Source organism: Typopeltis vanoorti, chromosome 3 (assembly GCF_054136105.1).
Source record: "Typopeltis vanoorti isolate ZY-2024b chromosome 3, IOZ_Tvanoo_1.0, whole genome shotgun sequence".
Classification (NCBI taxonomy): Eukaryota; Metazoa; Arthropoda; class Arachnida; order Uropygi; family Thelyphonidae; genus Typopeltis; species Typopeltis vanoorti.
In genome coordinates, this window is record NC_143551.1 from 30,540,620 (window position 1) to 30,563,953 (window position 23,334).

A 23,334-nucleotide genomic window follows, 5' to 3' on the forward strand; every position below is an offset into this window, starting at 1 on the left:
AATAGTGATCACTTCCAATTTCAAATCCTCTGTACACTCTGGTGTCTTGCACCAGGGAGAAAACATCACTATCAACAATAACATAGTCAATGAGACTTTTCTTATTCCTAGCCTCTTCTCTCCATGTGAATTTGTGCACATTTTTATGTTGGAACATGGTGTTAGTAATAACCAGTCCATGTCCTGAGCAGAAATCCAACAGATATTTGCCATTATTATTAGCTTTGCTCTTTTCTCCAAATTTTCCCAAAATATTTTTGTATGTCTCACAATCATTTCCTACTCTACTATTTAGATCCCCAACAAGGACCAACTTTTCCTTTTTCATTGTGTCAGTTGCTTTTTCTAAAGCCTCAAAAAATTCCTCCACTTCTACCTTAGTAGAACCTTCTGTGGGACCATAGGCACAAATAAGTCTCATTGTCCAGTTCCCCATTCTCATATTTGCCCACATTACTCTACTTGAGACTGACTGCCATTCAAGAAGATTAGCCTCATATTTTGTGTTGAATACTATGGCTACTCCTTTTCCTTGATTGTCATTGCCTGAATATAACATTTTGTATTTATTGCTCAGAAAGATATCACCAGTTTTGGTCTTTTTTGTTTCAGTCACCCCTATTATGTCAATCTGGTACTTATCTAATTCCTCAGCTAGCTCCATTTCTTTGCCATTCAGGCTTCTTACGTTGATAGTACCGATCTTTAACTCTGGTGATGTTGAGTTGGGGTTTATTTTCAGATTTGTTCCAGTAGCTGACTTTTCGCTGTTCGCCCTGGTTCCCTGGTGAAAACAACGGGGGCCTTGTTTAACCGGGCGACGCCCCAGCCGGCATGAAATTTTGTCATGTTGTACCATCATTTTTTATTTTGGTTTAACCAATAAGAATACAATTTGGTCGGCTAAATCCCAAATTGCCAGCCCATCCTCGTTCGTTCAGTATCAAAGTAGATACCCAACAGGGTGCACCACGAGAAGGTGAGGATTGGACATTAGGTCAGAAGCCCTGGTCGGTTCTCCGCATTCCTTTAAAGGCTATGTGGAGGTCTCCTCTCAGTTATACAGCTTTGACCCTTTGGCACCCCCAGTGCCATGGTTAATATATTTATTCATCATTATTTTTGTTTTTTGTTTATTTATTTTTAATCCAGTTACTCTGGAGGCTTCATTTAGCTGATTTAGCCTTTCTTCCAGATCTTCAAGATTATCTGCTATTAGGACAATATCATCTGCAAATTTCAGATGATGCAGCCTTTCTCCATTTATGTTTATTCCTTTTGTTTCCCAGTCAAGGCTTCTAAAGACTTCCTCTAGTGCAGCTGTAAATAATTTGGGAGATATGTTGTTGCCTTGCCAGATGTCTTTTTTGTATTGGAAACTTTTCACTGTTTTTATATAATTTAATTACAGAAGTTGCATTATTGTAAATATGTTTTAGTATTTCAATATATGGTTACTCAGTTCCCTGAGTTTCAAGTGCTTTTAGTGTTGCAGATTTTTTGACTGAATCAAATGCTTTTTCGTAGTCTATATCTCGTAGGGTTTATTGTATTCATTTGATTTTTCAATGCGCTCTCTTAATGTGTGAATATGGTCCAAAGTATTGTAATTCTTTCTAAATCCAGCTTGTTCACAGGATTGCATTCTCTCTAGTTTAGATTTTATTCTATTATTTATAATTTTTGTGAAAACTTTATATATGGTGGGGAGTAGGCTTATAGGTCTGTAGTTTTTAATTTCTTCCTTATTGCCTTTTTTAAAAATTAATATGAGAAGTGAATTGTTCCAATTTTTTGGAATTTTTCTCTGTTTTAGGCATTTGTTAAAGAGTTTAGTCAGCTGTTTGATAACAGGGCTTCCTCCCAGTTTTAAGAAGTCTACCAAAAAATCCATCTTCTCCTAGAGCTTTTCCATTCTTCATTTCTCGCAGTGCCATTTCCCTTTGACTTGTGAGATCTCAGGGGAATCGTGTTCTTCTTCACTCGAGTTATCCATAGATGATTCTTGGATGGCACAGTCTTTGTCTTCATAGAGTTCAGTATAAAATTCCTGAATTCTATTGATTATTGCATCTCTATTTTTTATAAGTTCACCATTTTTCCTCTTACAGCAGCTATTTACTTTGTTCCAACTGATAATGTTCGTCTTAGGACCTTCATATTACTATTGCTTTCTATTGTTTCTTTAATTTTCCTAGTATTATATGATCTAAGTTCATGTTTCATCCTTTTATTTATAGTTTTACAAATTTCCACATATTCTATTTTATTGGTGTCATTCAAATCTCTTTTCATATTTAAGCTTGTTTTTGATGAAACCTTAGATTTGATGAATTTCTTCATCAAATCTAAGGTTTCCTGTCTTAGTTTTTTCGTCTCTTTGGTGCCTTTTTACACTTCCTATTTCTAGTGCGCAATTCAAGATAGATTTGGTTAATATTTCATTAGCATCATCAACTCACCTAATGGATATTATATATATATTATTGAAATTAGGATTTACTCAGGATGTATACATTTATAAAAATAAATTTAACTGACTAGAACCCGAGAAAGTATAACAAAAACCTTTAATACATCATGACTAGTTTCATCGGTGCTCCGACTTCTTCAGGTGAGAAATAAAAAAATGGCATCAATGGCAATATCATATTAAAAACGAGGATATTAGGAAAGAACTTGACATTGTCAGCATCCAGGAATGCGTTAGCAGAGCTAATCTCAGGTGGTATAGTCACTTAAATAGAATAGGAGAGGAAAGATTAGCAAAACAAGTGTTCTCTGCCAGGTTGGCAGGAAAACGACCCAGAGGAAGACCAAGATATAGGTGGATTGATACGGTACAAAGTGCCTTAGACGATAGATATATAAGATCTGATAATGTTGGAGTCTTGACAAGTAACAGACTGATTTGGAGGAAAATTGTAGATAGGAAGTTAGTAATGATGTTATTTTTTCATGTAGTACTGTCATATCCTGTACACCCCTTGAGGGTACATTGCAGGAATTTGATGATGATGATGATGATGACAATAGAGTGTAAGGGTCTTGTTTGTGAATTTTAGGTGCTCCATATATTTTGGGTGTTTCAACATGAAAAGGATGGGGTTTGTTAACTGTTTTTTTTTGGCCAGGAGGTGACTTTTTTTTTTTTTTTTCAATAATTTGTAAACTTTATTCTTTTGAGAGTTAGTAGGATCACGAACTATAATTTGGTATGTAGACTGATCTTGTAAAGGTATGTGCATCTTGCTTTCATATTCGGCTAAATTCATCACCTTTATCTGCTTTAATTATAACAGTTTTAGTATTACTGTATAGCTGTTTTAAAGCATTGATTTCATTTTTTTAGTATATTGTTTTTGGTAGGCTTGGATTGGATTAAGATGTTGCCCACATCCAAACGAATGTTATTGGCTATCGCTGGAGGCAGGTCTTATATTCCTTGTTCAATGGAAGCCATTATTTTGGCTTTTGAAACTTGCCTGGGAATAACAGCAAAGTTATGTCTTTGACATAATGTGCTTCATCTGTTAGAGCTACCCATGATAAATTGACAACAGCAACAGGATCTCATTGTAATTGCAGTTGTTTTGTAGCATTACAATGTTGGAGGATTTCAAATTTTTTCTGGTGGTGGTTTTTGACTTTAATGAATTCTTTATCTGCTGTTCACTGGAGGAGGAGGAAAGAGTCTAATATGTCTGAGTCATGTGGCCAAGTAAAAAATACATCATCAGTATATCTTAGCTAGATAGAAGGTTTGAGAATGAAAAACATTTTGAAAAACAGTCTTGATATTTTTCAAAATGCTCCATATTGAAATTGTTGAAAGGAGAGAAGAGCTGTGGAAGTACCTGCTATCTGTTTAACTAAGGTGTCCTTCCAAGAGAAATAACCAGTATGAATGGCAAAATCAGTAATGCAGGGGAGGTAGGGGACTATTCTTAAATTCAATTCACCTCAACAGCGATGTCTTTACCATCATTGTCCTATCATGTATTGGTATCATACTGACGATATAGAGTACCTATTATCTATTTAAATAAGGTGTCTTTCCAAGAGAAATAATCAGTATTGCTGTCAAAATTAAAGAGATCACTAATGCAGGGGGTGGTTATTCTTAAATTCAGTTCACCCAACAGTAATGTCTCTTCCACCATTGTCCTACCATGCAGTGGTGCCATACTGATAATATAGAATTTAAACAAAAAAATACAAGGTTTACTTAATTCTTGTAGATAAGCTTATATGTTGGTTAGACTTAGCTTCTAATTTTTGGGAAAATTACATCTTAAACTAGATTATTAATTATAAAAACTTTAATTAATAATTATTATATTTCAGCAATGTTACATTTCCATCTTCAGGGATCATAAAACAATAATATGTGCATGCAGGCTTTCACACTAAGCAAATGAGGCTGAAGAAGGGCAACAGAAGTCAGTCCTAGAGTCCTAAATGGTGCCCCTAGTGGGCTAAATTGGGTTGTCTTGGCCGTTGGGCTGACGATCTTAGAATGTATGCTTCCCAAATTTGGAGCAGTCTCATGCACCCAAATTTGTTGAGGTTTGGAAAGTTTTTCAGAACTGAGGCAGATTAAAGGAATGGTCTTTCATACTTGTACTTACTGCAGTGTAATAAAGTGGCCTTCTTCTGTCGTATCCTGTGGTGGGTGTCCAAAGCATGGTCAGCAAGTCCTGAGTGGCTGTATTGATGTAACCAGATGTAGTCCTTGTGTTTGGATATCCTGATATTGGCTGTCTTGCCTGTTTGGCTGTAGTAGGACAGTTTGCAACTGAAGGGACCTGATATACTCCATGTGGGTCTAAGGGAAGAAGCTGGTCTTTGATGGAGTGGATATGAGATGCCAATTTCTTATGTGGTTTGTAACTGATTGTGAAGTCATATTTCCTTAGGATTTTTGTTAATTTTTTGGATGTACCCCAGATATATGGAATGGTGATAGATTTAGAGTAATCTCTGCTTTGAAGAGGGGGGAGGGGAGCTGTGGTTACTTTGTTTTAATATTTTTTGGATTTTTGGGGAGGTTGTAGCCATTGGTTAAGATGGTGTTAAGGATATGGTCAAGTTCAGTAAAGGCATTGTTGGAATATGATCCCACCAGCACACAAATCAGAACACTCCAGGCTCCTTAAGAAGGTTACCTCTTGGCCTGTGAAAGTGACAAACAGACAAAACCTTTTAACTCTAGACCACCCTCTCCCCAGATATATATGGACTACCAAAAATCCATAAGCAAAATATACTATTATATCCCATTGTGGATGGCATTAATTCCCCCACATACAAATTAGCCAAAGTACTTACACAATATACTGGCAACACACCTTCACACATAAAAAAACTCAGTCCAATTTAAAGCCAGTATAGAAAACCTCACATTCCAACACACTGACATAATGGTCAGCTTTGATGTCTCCTCCTTATTCACCAATGTCCCACTCAAAGATACCTTAGAAGACCTCATCCAATCCAAATTTCCTCCAGGTATCTCAGCCCCATTCCAGTTCACAATGAACTCAGGCTATTTCGTTTGGAAAGGAAAATTCTACAAAAAGATAGAGGGGACAGCCATGGGTTCTCCACCTCTGGTCAACTTCTTTATGGAGACCTTTGAAGAAAAAGCCTTAAACTCCTTAAACTCTTAACCACATAAACCCATTGTTTGGCTATACTACAAGGATAATGTGTTCTCTATTTGGCCGCATGGCCTGGATACACTTCACAATTTTACAACACACTTAAACAATCAATACCCTAGGATCCAATTTACTTTGGAAATGGAAAACAACAGCAGTCTCCCTTTCCTAAACACTGTGTTTACATGCCAGCCTGATGGATCCTTGGCTTTCTCCATTTACAGAAAACTTACACATACAGATAGATACGTTCACCAGCAGTCACACCACCTCCCCTCCCAACAAATGGGATTATAAAAACACTATATAAAGGACAAAATTAATCAGTTCAGATAAAGTGCCCTTACTACTGAACTTGACCATATCTTTAATGCCTTTTTAGCCAATGGCTACAACCCCCAAAAATCCAAAAAATATTAAATCTAGATAATCACAATCCCCCTTCTTCCTTCAAAACAGAGATTACTCCAAATCTATCACCATTCCTTATATCCGGGGTACATCCGAAAAATTAACAAAAATTCTAAGGAAATATGACCTCACAACTAGTTACAAACTACATAAGAAATTGGCATTTCTTATTCGCTCCACCAAAGACCAGCTACTTCCCCTACACTGACCTGGAATATACAATCATTTGCAGTTACAAACTGTCCTACTGTGACCAAACAGGCAAGACAGCCAATTTCAGGATATCCAAAAACAAGGACTATATATGGTTCAATATAGCCCCTCAGGACTTGCTAATCATGCTTTGGACACCCACCACAGGATACGCTGGAAGGTCACTTTATTACACTGCAGAAAGTACAAGTACGAAAGACTATTCCTTTAATCTGCCTCAGCTCTGAAAAACTTTCCAAACTTCAACAAATTTGGGTGCATGAGACTGCTCCAAATTTGGGAAGCATACATTCTAAGATCATCATCCCAATGGCCAAGACAACTCAATTTAGTCAACTAGGGGACACCATTTAGGACTCTAGGACCAACTTCTGTTGCCTTTCTTCAGCCTCATTTGCTTAGTGGGAGTGCCTGTATGCCCATATTATTGTTTTGTGATCCTGAAGATGGCAATATAACATTGCCAAAATATAGATAGTTATAGTTATTAAAGTTTTTATAATTCATGATCTAATTTGTTATCATTTCCTAAAAAAATTAGAAGACAAGCTTTACTTAAAACTAACTCAGTCTTTCACACACCCGTATAAAACAAAACAAAAAAAATACAATGAATTAACCTATTATTATTATTAACTAAATTATGAAAAAATTACTTTCAGTATTCTAATAACCACAGCTTTTATAGTGTGCTACCTTGTTGGCCTGTGCTAACATGATTTTGCGTTTTCTTTGTTTTATTGCTCTGTTTATCTATCACATATGAATAAGTTTGTGCATCACAAACACATGTTATACATATACCAGCCACTGAATTAGAAACCTTTATGCGGATCTATGTGAATGTTGTACAGCGTATATGTCAAATACTTGGGCATGTGCATCATGGATTAGATAACTATTTAAGAATGCTTCTGGTGTCATTAAATGGCTTATTGTGCGTGCCTGTCTAGCTGGAGCTGTGATTTTGAAAACAGCAGAGCTGACTGGCTTCTCAAAAGGTGAGATATCTAGGCATTTAATCGGTAGAAAAATAACTCGCATTGCTTGTCTAACAGGCATAATTGAGGTCTTAAGTCAGTCTGTCAGGAATGAGATTGTTGTCATTTGAGAAAGCTTATTCGGACAAACAGAACTTCCTGTGTGCAGCAAATGACCAAAGCATTTAATGAAGGTTGTTCCTGACCCATATTCAGCCAAATTATGTGCAAGGAATTGAGATGATCGGTATTGACAGTGACATGCCTATACGGAAACCTCTGATTTCTGCAAAGAACCAGAAAACACCATGACTGGGACTGGGGGGGGGGGAATCACGTGGTCTGAAGAGTCACAATACATCTTGTTCTGTACTGACAGTAGGCAGAGAAGCAGGAGCCCTGTGAAGCAATGAACCCAGCTTGTAAACACAACTCAAGGTTCTGGAGATGGTGTCATGTGTGGAGCATGTTCTGCTTGTATGGAGCAGATCCCATGATTTTTCTGGAAAGTCAGGTGTCCTCTACAGAATATGTGGACATTGTTGCCAATCAAGTCCATCCTGCAATATTGACTTTTTATACAGCAGGTGACAGTGGTTTCATTGATGACAATGTTACTCTCCATTGTGCATGAATTGTTCAGCAGTGATTCAGTAAGCATGACAGCAATTTTCACCGTCTTCCTCCTGGCTACCACAAAGCCTGGATCAGAACCCCACTTTCAATGCATGGGGCATGTGTTAGGAAAAACAGATCTGGGAGCTCCTCTTCCATCAAATCTGAGTGAATTAAAGAACTGTCCAGTGAATGCCTGGTGTGATGCAGACATACATGCAATCCAACACCTTGTGAAATCTATGTCAAACTGCATATGTGCTGTAATTTGGGCTAAAGCAGGTCCAACATGTTATTAAATAAAAGTTTCTAATTCAGTAGCCAGTAGGTGTAGTAGAAATGATGGAATAGAGTTTTTTTCTTCACATTTTTTAAATTTCTTCATTTACTTTAATCTTATAATTCAAGTTTTAAGTTGCCACTTTGGTTTTTTTACATTGAAAACATAATGATTTTAAAACAGCGGTTTCAAAGTTATATTTAAAACAAATGGATTTAATTTGCAGTATATCCTGTAGATTTTTTTTTTCTCAACTTTTCTTCCATTGACTGTGAAAGTTTTAAATAAATATTGACTTTTTCCAGCATTCCAACAATCATTTCATGTATTTCCCTTGGATCCATTTAATTAAAACTGTCAGAAATATTTCATAGACTGAAATAGATTCTGTTCCCTGCCAATTGAATGTAAATATTTTATCTTATTTCAAAATATGCTTGATTTTTAAGTCGAATACACAATACTGTTATGTTAATGACGGAAATGTTAATCTCAGCTCTTTGCTTTATGCAGCTGATGTTATACTTCTAAGTAAATCTGCTACAAGTCTACAAGATTCCCTGACTAAAGTGAATAACTGTTGTAATAGATATGGTATGGTATGAAGGTCAGCATTAAAAAGACAATGAAAATAGGCAGAAGTGGTATGAAGGTCAGCATTAAAAAGACAATGAAAATAGGCAGAAGCATTGAAAATATCAACTGCATTGTGAATGGAGAACCTATAGAACAAGTAAAACATTTAAGCTACTTAGGCACGATTTTTAGTGAAGATAGTAAATTAAATATGGAAATAGACAACAGAATCAACAAAGCTGGTATGGTAGGAAGTCAACTGAATCAATTTATATGGAATAAGAGAGAAATTAGCCAAAACTAAATTAGCTATATACAAGACAGTATTCAAGCCAATTTTAACTTATCGATCTGAGAGCTAGGTCAGAAGTAAAACATTTGACCAAAGACTAGAGACCACAGATATGAGAGTCCTGAGAAAGATTAGGGGCATAAACAGATGGCATCAATGGCAATATCATATTAAAAATGAGGATATGGTCACTTTAAACAGAATGGGAGAGGAAAGATTAGCAAAACAAGTGTTCTCTGCCAGGTTAGCAGGATCTGTATTAAAGGCAAGGGGCCACTACCCAGACCGGTTTCGACCTTTATTGAGGTCTCATCAGTGGGAGCCAGGCTAGAAATACTAAGATTTTAGTAATACAGAGCTTATAAGTATTTTACCAGAACAAGTTACCATAAGGGCCCCTTGCCTTTAATACATAGCATCATACATCTCCTCCAGGAGATGTGCTTTGCATTAAGGGTAAAGTGATCAGAACTTATCCACCTTTACCACGAGTTGCCTTGACTTGCACTACGTGTGGGATCACCTAGATTTGCAAACTTGACTTACTTGTCTGTTTGCTACTTGGGAAATGGAGTAAAACCAGGTTTAAAATAGCTTGATATCCTTAACATTTATTATACCCAAGATAAAATACTTTCTGCAATTATGCTTATCCTTATATCTGTCAAATACTTCAGACTTTTCAAAAGTTGATGCCAAATAACTTGAAATGTCATTTGAAAACAACCATGTCACTTTTAATGTGATATCTTTAAATGCTTCCTTTAACTCTCACTTTGAAAGCAGATAGAGGATTAAAACAATTTTGGAAGCCACCTTTTTTGTAATAGCTCAGAGGCATCTCTTGCTTAGCCAATGTTATGTTATTGAAAGTCAACCTTGAAAATTAAATTCATTCACCAGATTACAAATTTTCATAACTTTGATTTTGCATTGAAAATCAAGATATAAAGTTGATATAAAGTTTTTTTTTTTTCAGCTAACTTTAAAATCATTAAACCTACTTGAAACTAAGTTTCATGGTTTAGAGTGACATTTACCAATTCTTTGTGTATGCCATGACATTATATTTTTTTGATTTACAAGGTTTAACGCAAATGCTCATCATCAATTATCTTCAAATTCCCAGTATACACCCACAGGTACACATCAGCAATTATTTATGACTAAACAAATGCATGTAATAACTACAGTAATAAGTTTTAATAATAAATATTTCATCTTAATTATCAAAGGACATCGTCAGTACAGTTAATTCAAACAATACTAGCAATAACATGCAGTTAGGGTGCATGGTTACAACGGAATCCCAATATGTGTGCAGTACCGTGTTATAGAATTAAATTAAAATATATCTGGGGGGGGGGAATAGATTACATTAAAATAAGCTAACATATATATATATATATATATATATATATAAAAATTATTATTTTACACAATTTTGTATGACAATTTCTTATACTTTAGGAATAGCAAGAACGATATTATGGTTTAGATTTGGTCTGTGAAGTAGGGCTTCAGCACTTTCTTTATATAAACGTTCATGTTTGTATAAAGATCTATATAGAAGTTTGGTCTTTTTCCAATGGATCCTATGGTTTGAATTTTCAACTCTATGTTGTGCAAGGCCAGATTTCTGTGGGTTTGATAAGACGGATATGGTCTTGATGTTCTAAAATGCGTTTATGAACAGATCTACCTGTCTGTCCATAATAAGGCAATTTACAGGAGCATGGAACCTCGTACATGCCAGGTAGCATCAGAGGTGAGAGTTTGTCTTTAGGAGAAGGTAAGAAGTTATAGATCTGGTTGATTGGTTTGTAGGTAGTAACAAGTTTGTATTTCTTCATAATTTTTGAAAGACGTTTGGAGATGCCTTTGACATAAGGTATGTGAATCCTACAGGCTTGTTCTTGTCTAAGTTGATGTGTGGGGAAGTGACTGATGATTTTTTGAGTTGTTTTAAGATTATATCCATTTAGTATGGCTGTATTTTTGATTATTTCCAATTCTTTGTTTAGAAATTCTTTAGAGGAGCAGAATCTGTGCGCTCTGGTTACTAATGATTTAACGATGCCATATTTTTGAGATGGATGATGAGCAGAAGAATTGTGAATGTAGTGACCTGAAAATGTTGGCTTGCGATAGACAAAAGTGGAGATGAAACCATCTTCTTTTCTTTGGATGTGTAAATCCAGAAAGGAGATTCTTTTTCTAGCGTGAATTTGATGCGAGGATGAAGAAGGTTTATTTTATTTAGAAACAGGTGTAGTTCTTGTTCAGAATGATCCCAGACAACAAAGACATCATCAACATATCGTAGCCAAGTCTTTGAAGACATTGCAGCAGTGCCCTGGCTGAGAAACTGCATGGCAGAAGAATCAGTAGTGCATGATGGGAAGTAATGTAACTTGACTGGAATAATGACTATGTTTTTCTATCAGTGAGTGGCCACTGAGGTACAGGAGAAAGAAGGCAGAAGGGGAAAATGCTTTGCAACCTACCTATATTATTAGCGAAGTATGATGAAAGAAATTACGATAACAATTAGCATGGATAAACTTATGTAAAATTTTATTATCACAAAAACATAGAAAAATTTAAAAAAATAATTGGTTGCAAAATTCTCCAATGCATCAATCAAATTTAAATAAGAATGACTGCTTCAAAATTTCCGATTTTTGGATGTAATCTTGCTTATACACCTCACTAATTAGTTCTACTCCCACCCCTTCTCAGATAAATTTATATTTTTTTGCTTTGAACCCATATGGTATATAGGTCAATATCTCATATTTATAACATATGCTTGCTCTTTTAATCGTTATTCTGTTTGCTTTTAAATGGTACAGTTGCACTGACAATGGTCAAGTGCAACTGTACTTGACCATTGTCAAGTACAGTTGTAACTAGCATACCATACTAGTTGTACTAGTATACCATATGGTAAGTATTAGCAGAATGAAAATTCTGCTAATAACACTATCACCAGAATTTCACTAGAAAGGCAACAACATTTTAACTGTTCTTTTATGCATCTATCTTTCGACATATATGAAGGAAGGGAGAAAGAAATTAAGAAAGCTACCTACTACAACATGCAATGAGGAGCAGGAGAAGAATCTAACCATCCGGTTACATAAAGAATGAATGGGATAGGACAGAAATTTGCAGACAGCCTCTATATCAGACTCAGTACAGTATAATGGAAATGTCAAGAGTTTCTCTGATTTTTTCCATTCAAATATCAAAGATGGGTGACAGGTAATTAATTACTCCAAAGTTGTGGAATCTATACTGACAACTCTTTTCTAGTTAACTAAACATCTGTGAACTCTTAAGAAAAATGAAATCATCAAATTTCCATGTGTCATTACCGAACCTTTAAATATTGAATTGCACTGGTGAATATTTGCATAAGAAAGTGAAGACCTGCTTCAAACTGGCTAAACAAAAGTCATAGGATGACTTTGGTATGAACACAGAAAATAAATATAAGGAAGGTGCATATATTCTAGATGTTACTGAAAAAGTTTAGAAATGGAGGAAAGACTGCCATAATAGGAATCCAAGATGATAAAGGTGACATGAAAACTGAAGCTATTCTAGTTGTTTGTAGTAATTATTTTGAATGATTACTAAATGAAATAGTGACTGCATGGTAGAATACATTCAAGAGGATTGTTATTACTATTACTATTACTATTATTACGGGCAACTCCAGGGAGTCATTGGACTCATCGAGGGAGGCCCCAAATCATATTCATCACAACTATTTGACATTCATACAGTATCTATCATACCTCGCCTTAAACTCATTCACTGTCACAGCATCCACCACAGACTCAGGGAGCGCATTCCACTCATTCACTACTCTAAAAGTAAAGAACCCAGCTCTAACACCTTTACTAACCACACTTTTGCCCAGTTTCCATGGATGTCCCCTAGTCCTCCCACAACCAGCCCTGTTCTCAAAAATATCTTCTGAATTAATTTTATAGAAACCCTTTAGGATTATATATCTATATTTGAGGTAGAAAAGTTATCGAAAACCTAAAATGTGGGTAGACAGCTGGAGTAGATGATATTCAACCAGAAATGATTGAATATGGTGATAAAAAAAGGTTTACAGTAGCTACTGCCTAATTCAGAAAGCCTGCTTGGAGGATCAAATTCCAGATTATTGGAGTAAAGCTCCCATAGAACCCATCTATAAAAAGAGAAACAGAAGTGAATGTGAGAATTCCCCAAATACTGAGTGTTTATTATTGTTAAAAGAGAATGCAAAGGAAGCAGCCACATATCACCTGAATCAGCTATCACACCTTTTGAATTCATTCACACTACTTGTACTCATTATCACCAAAGACAATGCATTTCGATCATGCACCAATCCATGAGAAAAAATCTAGCTCTTGCCCTTTTCTTAACTGGGTTCATTCTCAACTTCATATCATAATAAATTTAGTTTAATCCTTTATCCAAGTGTAAGCAAACAAAGTTTGCACCTGAAAATATCTTCAGGACTGAGGAAGGGTAGTGCAACACCAGGCAACTCCGAGTAAAGATGGACCAAGCTCTCATCACTCCTTGTCTCAGTATCTCCCATAATGCAAAGCACATCTCCTTGCGGACATGTATACTGCTATACATTAAGGGAAGGGCCACTACCCTGACCAGTTTCAACCTTTATTGAGGTGTATTTAAGTAAAGACCTCTCTAAAAATTAGACGATCCCGAAAGATCGCCCAACTCAGCTTTGTTCCACTCAGTGTCAGGCTCACCCCATCACCAAGAAGAACTTCTCAGCATTGGCTCTACCCAGTGGCAGGCTCACCCCACCACCAGACAGAGCCATAATCTCAGCGGTGGCTCTACTCAGAGACAGGCAAAAACCTACCCCAAGCAGAGCCTCTCATCTTCAGTGGGAGCCAGGCCCAGATTTCAACCTTTATTGAGGTCTCGTCAGTGGGAGGCAGGCCCAAATGTGGAGATACTAAGGCAGAAGCAACAGAAGAGGTCCAAAGATGTTGGAAGTCCTCAGTCCTGAAGATATTTTCAGGTGCAAACTTTGTTTGCTTATACTTGGATAAAGGATTAAACTAAATTTATTATAGTCTAACCAAGCGAAAAATAAACTTCCAACATCTTTCGCTAAATCCAGAGTAATTCAATAATAAGGTGGTACACCTGTTGGCAACTCCTATAGGTAAATATGACCTCTCAGTAAAGAAGGCCACTACCCAGACCGGTTCCAACCTTCTTTCTTCTTTACAGAAGAAAGAAGGTTGGAACCGGTCTGGGTAGTGGCCCTTCCCTTAATGCATAGCAGTATACATGTCCGCAAGGAGATGTGCTTTGCATTATGGGAGATACTGAGACAAGGAGTGATGAGAGCTTGGTCCACCCTTGCTCGGAGTTGCACTACCTTACCTCAGTCCTGAAGATATTTTCAGGCGCAAACTTTGTTTGCTTACACTTGGATAAAGAATTAAACTAAATTTATTATTTTCTTATAACCAAGTGAAAAATAAACTTCCAATTCCTTCTTATCCTTTCCTGCACCTACATAAAATGAAAAAAATCCATCTACTGATAGTCTGTATGACCTATCAGAAGTTTGTAACTCTGAATCATATCAACCTTCTTTCTTCTTTTTTGCCAGTGTCCGCAGTCCACAAATTCTCAATCTGTTTTCATAATTTGTATTCCATAATTCTGATATCATCTTTAACACCTCCCTTTCCACTTTTTTCTTTATCAAAAGAACCAAAGAAACCAGAGATCAAATCTGAGTGCAACAATGCAAATGAGGTTGTATAGAGGTCTTGTAAAGAGGCAAAAACTACTTCCTTATCCTTACATGTCAGGTTTATTTCAGCATTTCCTCTGAGTGATATCTGCAATCTTTGCTATATGGCCTGTAAACCTGTTTCCTATTTTTTTTTAATTTATTTATCTGACCCACACATGAAAGGTCATAAGACCTACAGCAGATCAGTGCTATGTGTGGGCAAGAGGATAAGAAGAAAGGAGGAATGTGTTCATATTTTGTTTTAACAGTTACTAAACTCCAAGATCCCTAGCCAGGTGTTTGCTTTAACATAATCCCACCAACAGAATATGACACTAGATATCTCATTACACCAAAGTGAATAACTTTATATTTGCTAACATTAAACTGAAAGCCATTCTCACATGCCCACAATTCCAGGCTATACAAATCATTCTGCAAGGACTGTATATCTGCTACACTCTGATTACCCAGCCTATCTTTGCATCATAAGCAAAAAGCTGTATGTCATCTGTCAAATCTATCACAATGTCATTAATGTAAAGAATGATAACACTGAACCAAGGACTGAGATCTCTGTGGTATACTATTAGTCATCTCAAATCTTGCAGACTCGCATCCCCTATGTACCACTTTTCTTTTATATCTATCACTCTACCATCTTCTTAATCACTCTAAGGCTTTTGAATCCTTATATATGGTACATGTATCTCCAATAATAGCTGTTTAGAGGTGAAGTAACGTCTTGAGCGAAAGAGAAATCCTAGAAAGATGCTTAGAGGATACACGATACTTCATTTTTATATTTTTCTATCATGTTGTCACAGATAAGTGCAGGATCTAATTTATAATTAATTTTTTTCAATAACTAAAAACTCTAAAGGAACTTTAAACAAAATGTATCAAATGATCTCTATTAGAGCCTCATCTGGTTGACAGCATGGTTGCATTTCAACCACTTAGTTCAAACTATTTGCCTTAAAAGTTTAAATTCAGATAGTTCAAATCATGCAGTCAGAATGCTCTGCTAAATTTCAGAATCATTTGTTTTACCACCATTGTTTTACCATCTTTAATCATGTTTGTATTTATTGTAAGGAATTTAATACAATAATTTTCTTAAAAAATTGTTTCATATGTTTATAATTAATTCTAACAAAAATGTTAAACAATAGATATCTTTATAATTATTTGTGTTTGAATGAAATATTATAACTTCTTCCAAATTGCCTTTGCCTGAGAGGGGTATGCTGGTGTTACTAAAATTTTCAAAGGGTTGATATAGATGATAAATAACAGTAGAGATAATGTGCATCCTTGTCTAACACCTCATTTAACATTAAACCATATTCCTGTACCTCCATCAATTCTAATTACTTACTTACAAAATAAAAATTGCCACTGATGAGACTTCAATAAGGATATCTGTTAACCAGGTCACTCTAATTCCATTTGCACTTACCAATGGTAAGAACTTATCACCCTTATTACTGATGCTCCAGAAGTATTACTGAATATGCATGATAACGGTTTGATATCATGTTTGCATGACAGAAGTCTTAAAATCTGACCAGTTCAAATAAGCAACCTAACTTGATTTCTCAATCAGATTCCTTTTTTCATGGCTGTAATAATTTTTCATTTCTGAATAAACTAGTCCTGCCATTCTTAGAGTTATCTCCATTAGGCTGATATTTTCTCTCTCTTTCTTACACACACACACATCACATCACATCATCATGGTCACAATTTAAACCTCTCATCTTGTCTTAATGTATACATCCAGGCTTTCATGCAACCACCTCATTGCATGAAAGGCTGGATTTTGTATGAATTAGATTTAATTGGATTTGACTTTAATTGAATTAGATACTTAAGTGTATTTTTTATCAATTAGTGACCAGAGAAAAGAAGATAGATTTGCAGAAACGGCAAACTAGTAGAAACGTATTTCACTGTCATGTAATTGGACCTCAAGGAGCTGGAAAGGTAACAAATGCCAACTTTCACTCATCTACCTGGTCTAGCCATAAATACAGTTACAATTTGAACAGTGTATAAACCTTTAATCTAGTAAATCATTTACAGCTTCCAGCACATACAAAGCACATGTATAACATACATTTAGCAGCACTCAATGTCTGGAATGTAATTTTGCCTTCACGCACAACATCCAATGAAAATGCTGCCACTGCTCGCTCCACAAGCAGGCTAGCAATTCTGACGTGTTCATTTCTCACAGGCTACTATCTCAAACTCTGACTACAATTTGAAGTCCGATGGATTCAGATTGGGACTTCCAGGTGGCTAAACAGATGGTAATATGTGGTTGGTCACTTTCGCTTCCAATCACTGTTGTGTGGCCTTTGCCTTGTGTACAGGGGCTGAGTCTTGTTGGAAGATACACTGCCTACCATGAAACAAGGTATTGTTCAGGGGCCATATCACAGGTTCCAGCATGGTGTCTTGATACACTCTGGCAGAAATTTTGATCCCTTTCTTGCAGAAATGTAACTTGGATACCCTCAATATGTCACCCCCCCCACACACACACCAAACCATCATTGATGTGGGGGTGATGACCTCTCTGAATCCTGGGTGCATTGGCATGTGCTATGTGACCATTTGGAGCATATATACCTAATCCATTTTGGCTGTTAAACAACTCTTCAATGTGAAAATCTTTTTATCTGTGAAGAGGATATCTCTGTATCTGTTGTTTGCATACTGCCTTAGAAGTGCCTTTGATTTTATTACCCTCTGCTGCATAAGTTGGTGTTAAGAAATATCCAGTAGAACGATGATAGGCTCTCATTCCCAAGTTACCATTTAGTACACCTGACATTGTTCTCTGAAAAACATTCAACTCTTGTGACATCACTTTCTGTGTTCTCACAGGATTATGGCAAAGTGCCTTCACAGTCTTCACAAGCTGTTACTCCTAACATATCTGACCCCAAAAACCAGTTAACCTGTTTTTTGGGGTCAGATATGTCTTCTGTATCATTATAACAGTTAATAATTCGATACAGAAATATCCTGCTAATCCCAAGCATTTTTATAGCATGTTGAAAATAACAGGGGACTGCATTCCAGCCTTGTAAAGTGTTATTACAGCTACAATTGGTGCCATCTGTTAGTGGATAATGGAGCAATCTATTATTATCTTGTGTTGTGATGACTTTATGTATATAGAAACATCATGAACTGCCAACACATACAGGGTGTTCGGGATAAATTTGACAGTTTCGTAAGGAAAAAGAAAATCTTTGTATCTATTAAATTTAATGAATTGACAAAAAACATTACAGGCAGAGTTAATTACAATACTATCAACAAGATTTACTCAAAATAACCACCATTAGCATCGATCACAGCTTCAATCCTGCTTCGGAACCTCGAACAAGCTGATGCTACAGTCTCCCTGGGAAGAGCCGCAAAAACTGTTTTAATTTTATCCATTAACTGGGCTTTTGTATTTGGAAGTGCGATTGGTGTCTTTTTCAACTGCGCCCCATACAAAATAATCCATGGGGTTAAGGTCTGGGGAGTTTGGAGGCCAAACATTTGGACTGGTGAAGTCGTAGAAATTTTCAGACAACCATTTTTGACTTTTCCCAGAGGTGTGGCAAGGGGCCGAATCCTGCTGCCATACATACGGCCTACCATTGGCTACCCTTGTTATCCAGGGCTTGACTACAGTGTTTAGCAACTCCACGTAGCCATCTGAAGTCAACCTAAGGCCCTCTTGGAAAAAATGCGGAGGCATCACATTGCCTTCAGAGGATACACATCCGAAAACCATCACAGTTTGGGGAAATTTAGTCTGCATTACACGAGGAATGTCCTTTGTACTGTATGCAAGCCATCTGTTATTCTGCGTGTTGTGTTTTTGATCCTGGCAAAAGTTTTTCTCATCGGAAAAGAACCAGATTGTTTGTGGTTCCGCAGGATGTTTCACTCTGCTTAGAAGTTTCTTCGCGTTTATCAAACGTTTTTCACGGGCCTTTTCTGTAAGCAGCTGACCTTTGCGGCGCTTGTATGAGTAGTAGCTGAGGTCTTCATTGAGTGCAAGCTTCATAGTAGAGGCTGCAACATTCATTTCACGTGACAAAGCCCGAATTCCAATGCCAGGGTTCTTCAACACCTGTTCCTGCAGATTTGCGAGGAATTCTGCTGTACGAACGCAATCAGATCGTCTGCTAGGGATCTTTCTTCTTGCTACATCCTCGTAATCACCATTGCAAGTCTCTAGTTCATGCCTGATTGTTTTTACTGTATTCAGGGAGCATTGGGCAGCAGTCGAAATATCCTTATTTTGATGGCCGGCACGAATCATCATGATACAAGTTATTCTCTTCCATGATTCAGGTGGGTTCCAGCTATCCATCCTTTCTGACATCTTGTATATGAATGAAGAAGGGTCCAACCTTTTAAATGAAGAGAAGTGTGTGTTAATACATGTAACTTACGGAAAAATATAATTAATTATAAATATGTCAAATTTATCCCGAACACCCTGTAAGCCTTCCTACTTAACTAAAGATTTAAATGTGTCAGGATGTCATCTAAAGATTTATTTAGATAGATGACACCAAGTAAAAACTCAGAAGGATCATATACCAGATTTGTAGCTGTCACCCAATTTTGACCAACTTCCATTAAATATTGTTGAGTGAAAGAAATAATCTCACACTGCATGTTAACCCATAGGTTAACCCTACATTTAGACAACTCTCTACTGATGAAAACCTGAGTGTTGGCTATACACAACACCACTAAAGGAACAGGGCTTGCACAATTCTGTGGGCAATGCAGGGCTATGTGGAAGTTGTAATGTAATTTATGGCAAGACTGTGTATACATATAAATTTTCTGGACATTGTCTGAAGATTAAACGTTGAGATTTTTAATAATGATTTTAATTCACAAGATAATAAGTAAATAATATATATATAAATAATATATTTTTTTACTTGGTTGCCAATATTTTGCTGGTTTTATAGCCAGCATCTTCAGTTTGTTGCAGTATGTACACCACAACAATTAGTTAATTATAATGAACAACGCAAAAACTAAAGTCCTAATTGGTGCCATCTGTTGGTGGATAATGGGGCAATCTATTATTGTCTTGTGTTGTGATGACTTTATGTATATAGAAATATCATGAACTGCCAACACATAAGCCTTCCTACTTGACTAAAGATTTAAATATGTCAGGATGTCATCTAAAGATTTATTTAGATAGATGACACCAAGTAAAAACTCAGAAGGATCATACTAGATTTGTAACTATTACCCAGTTTTGACAAACTTCCATTAAATATTGTTGGGTGAAAGAAATGTACAACACTCAAAGTTAAGCATGTACAGTAACATTAACTTTTATGGCTATTTTGCCTATTTTCATTTAGGAGTACCCCTTTTATGATGTCATTGGCTTTTTACTCAATTTTTAGGGCATTACTGATGTTTTAAAGATATAGATATATGAAGAATATAAGGAAGGAATAATTTTGGACATACATTTGTAGGATGTTCCTGGTTGTCATCTTATTGAGCTGCATCTGGTGTATGGTGATATTACTGAAGCATGACTGAAAGGAAGGGGGGAGAGAAATGTGGAGATAGAGAGATGTAGGAGAATTGTGGGTAAGACACAAGGTATGTGAAATTTAAAAACCTGGGTTTTAAGGGTGGGCAGTGAAATCTTTGGAAAGAAGGTGAAAGATAGAAATTTTATGGGGAAAGGAGAAGGATAAAATATGATGAAACAAGATTAGGGGTGGGAGTAATGAGGTGTGAGCCGTTTCAACTGTGTGTTATCTTCGGAGCTCGTGGGAAAAAAGGCAACACTACTGTGTCGCCTTTGTATGCTTTTACGATTATTATATCTAAGTTCTTTTTTAATGATATCAGAGCATTTTGTAGGTTTGGAGTAATGTTGGATTGTATTTTTATTTTGCTATTTAAGATGTCATTTATTTTATGAAATATTACTTTTTTGTTGGTGTTATTACTTACTTTCTAGTTTGGCTTTGATTTTAATAATAATGTCTTTGTTTGGCACATATTTTATAGGTTTATGCAATACATGAAAATATTGGGGTATTGTGAAGTTTAGATCTTTGTTTTTGGATGGTAATTTCATTAGATGTGTGGTTGTAATTTGATAGATTTATAACTGAATTGTTTGGCATAGGTTTATGGTGGTGTTATCTGAAGGGTTGGAAGCTGCACGTTTGTTGTTATGAGTGTCTGTTAGGGCATTCAATTTTTTTGCGTGACAAGTTTCAATTAATCGTGTATAGTTATTGATATGTGATTGGATATTTTCTGAAAAAAGTACCCATTCATTGGGGCTTAATAATGTTATTATTCTGTTTTTTGTTTGGTGAACATATGAGTATGTCTGTTTTTTTCTTTTGAAAAAATCTCTCATTTAGGCCTGTTTTATAAGTCTCTGGATGCATGGTAAGAAATTTTTTTATTTCCAGGAATTGTTTTATATATATAATGCATACAAGTTCTCAACTACACATAACTATCTCAACATAGAAATAAAGAAATTAACACAGATATTTAAAAAACCGAAATTACCCAACACAGCTAATAAATTATGCCAAAACTGCAAAAGCCTGTCAAAACAATCCAATAACCAAAACAAACGTCCCAACACAAAAAATCATTAAACTTCTGTACATCCAGAACACATGCAAAGTCTACAAATACATTTGTAGGCTTTGTATGTGTTCACCACGAATCAAAAATTGGCAACACTTCTAAAACCTACCAAATTTCACACATACAAAGAAATACTAGAACACCACAATGTGGTACACCAATTTCATTGCCAATAAGGCAGTGACATCACCTACACAGATTCCACGATCAGATCTTTATGTGCAAGACTACAGGAACACTTCTATGACTGCAACATACCAATTCCAGAACATCTAAGCAGTAAAAAACGTAATAACCAAAAAAAAAAAAAAAAACAGAATACAAAATTGAGTAAAAACAAAAATTGCAGTCTACACTCTTGAACAGAAGTATACCCAGCAAATTGACAAATCTGTAACAGTAGACATACAGGAAAATGAAACAATGCTTAGAATATTGGAAACAATAACCATAAAATATGGCAAAAACTCGATGAATGTTCACCATCCCTATATAATCTCCTAGAGTTGGAAGCCTCCAAAACATAAAAATTTTTTTTCACAATTGCAACCAGTAGAAAACAACACAGATACACCCAAAACAAAAGCACCAAGCCGACACGACATAGCTTCTATTGTTCCCACGAGCTCCGAAGATGACACACAGTCGAAACGGCTCACACCCTGTTACTCCCACCCCTAATCTTGTTTCATCATATTCTACCTTTCTCCTTTCCCCATAAAATTTCTATCTTTCACCTTCTACCCAAAGAATTTACTGCCCACCCTTAAAACCTGGATTTGTAAATTTCACATACCTTGTGTCTTATCCACAATCCTCCCACATCTCTCTCTATCTTCATATTCCCCCCCCCCCCCCCTTCATTTCAGCCCATACTTCAGTAATATCACCATATGCCAGATGCCGCAGTAAGAGGACAACCAGGAACATCCTACAAAAGTATGTCCAAAATTATTCCTTCCTGATATACTTCATAGATCTATATCTTTAAAACATCAGTAATGCCCTAGCTTTTTACTCAATTTTTAGGGCATTACTGATGTTCTTCAGTGACATCATAAAAGGGGTACTCCTAAACAAAAATAGGCAAAATAGCTATAAAAATGAATATTTATTTAGAGGAGTAACATGGAAAAATTTCCAGAAATAATATCTATTGTAACATCAACTACTGTTATTATAAATGCGAAAATTTTGCAATGCTAATTCAAACTGTCAGCATTTCTTGTTTCTGTTATTCATTTGTTCACATCAGTTTGATCAATATCACATGTCATAGCTAACTAGCAAACTCTAAGCAAAAAGGTTGAAAGTGTACTTGTTGTGACATAGTAAAGTGTGCAATCTTTGTTGAGACTGGAAATTTTCTTTCAATACTGTTTAGATTCAGGTTAATTATTTGGTGAAATTTTTACTTCAGGATTCACTGAAGTAAAAATGTGTCTAGATGGCATCATCAGTTTTCTAATGTGCGGAATACTATGACACTTCGTATTTCATTAAGTTTCCATTATTACCAATTTTCTTTCAACAGTTTTCCTCAAAAATATTCTATCACTTGTCAGCATTATAATATCAAATTTTATTACGCAAAGCTCACTTCCTTTTAAAAGTGCATTATGCTAAGCATTAAAGGAGGGTCATACATGCACAAACTTTGGTTTCTTACACTTGGATAAACAGTTAAAAAAGAATATAATTTCTTGACAAATATAATGTACTTTCAAACCAGGAACTTGATAAACCTTCCTGCAGCTATCTCTGATCTACAGTAGTTTAATAATAAGGTAATACACCTTTTTGCTACTTGTATATGAGATGTC

General features: G+C 35.9%; 1 protein-coding gene across 5 annotated transcripts in view; it reads left to right on the forward strand.

The window, feature by feature from the left end:
- The window catches only part of Miro (mitochondrial Rho GTPase), a 439,377-nt gene that overhangs the window by 265,603 nt on the left and 150,440 nt on the right, over nucleotides 1-23,334 (forward strand). For all 5 annotated transcript variants that reach the window (XR_016550640.1, XM_090415513.1, XM_090415514.1 and 2 more), the window contains exon 16: nucleotides 16,725-16,816. Coding sequence is in view for 4 of the 5 variants with exons in the window: in XM_090415513.1 (XP_090271639.1) it covers nucleotides 16,725-16,816 (92 nt within the window). In the remaining variant the exon portion in view is untranslated. The remainder of the gene's footprint in view (nucleotides 1-16,724; nucleotides 16,817-23,334) is intronic.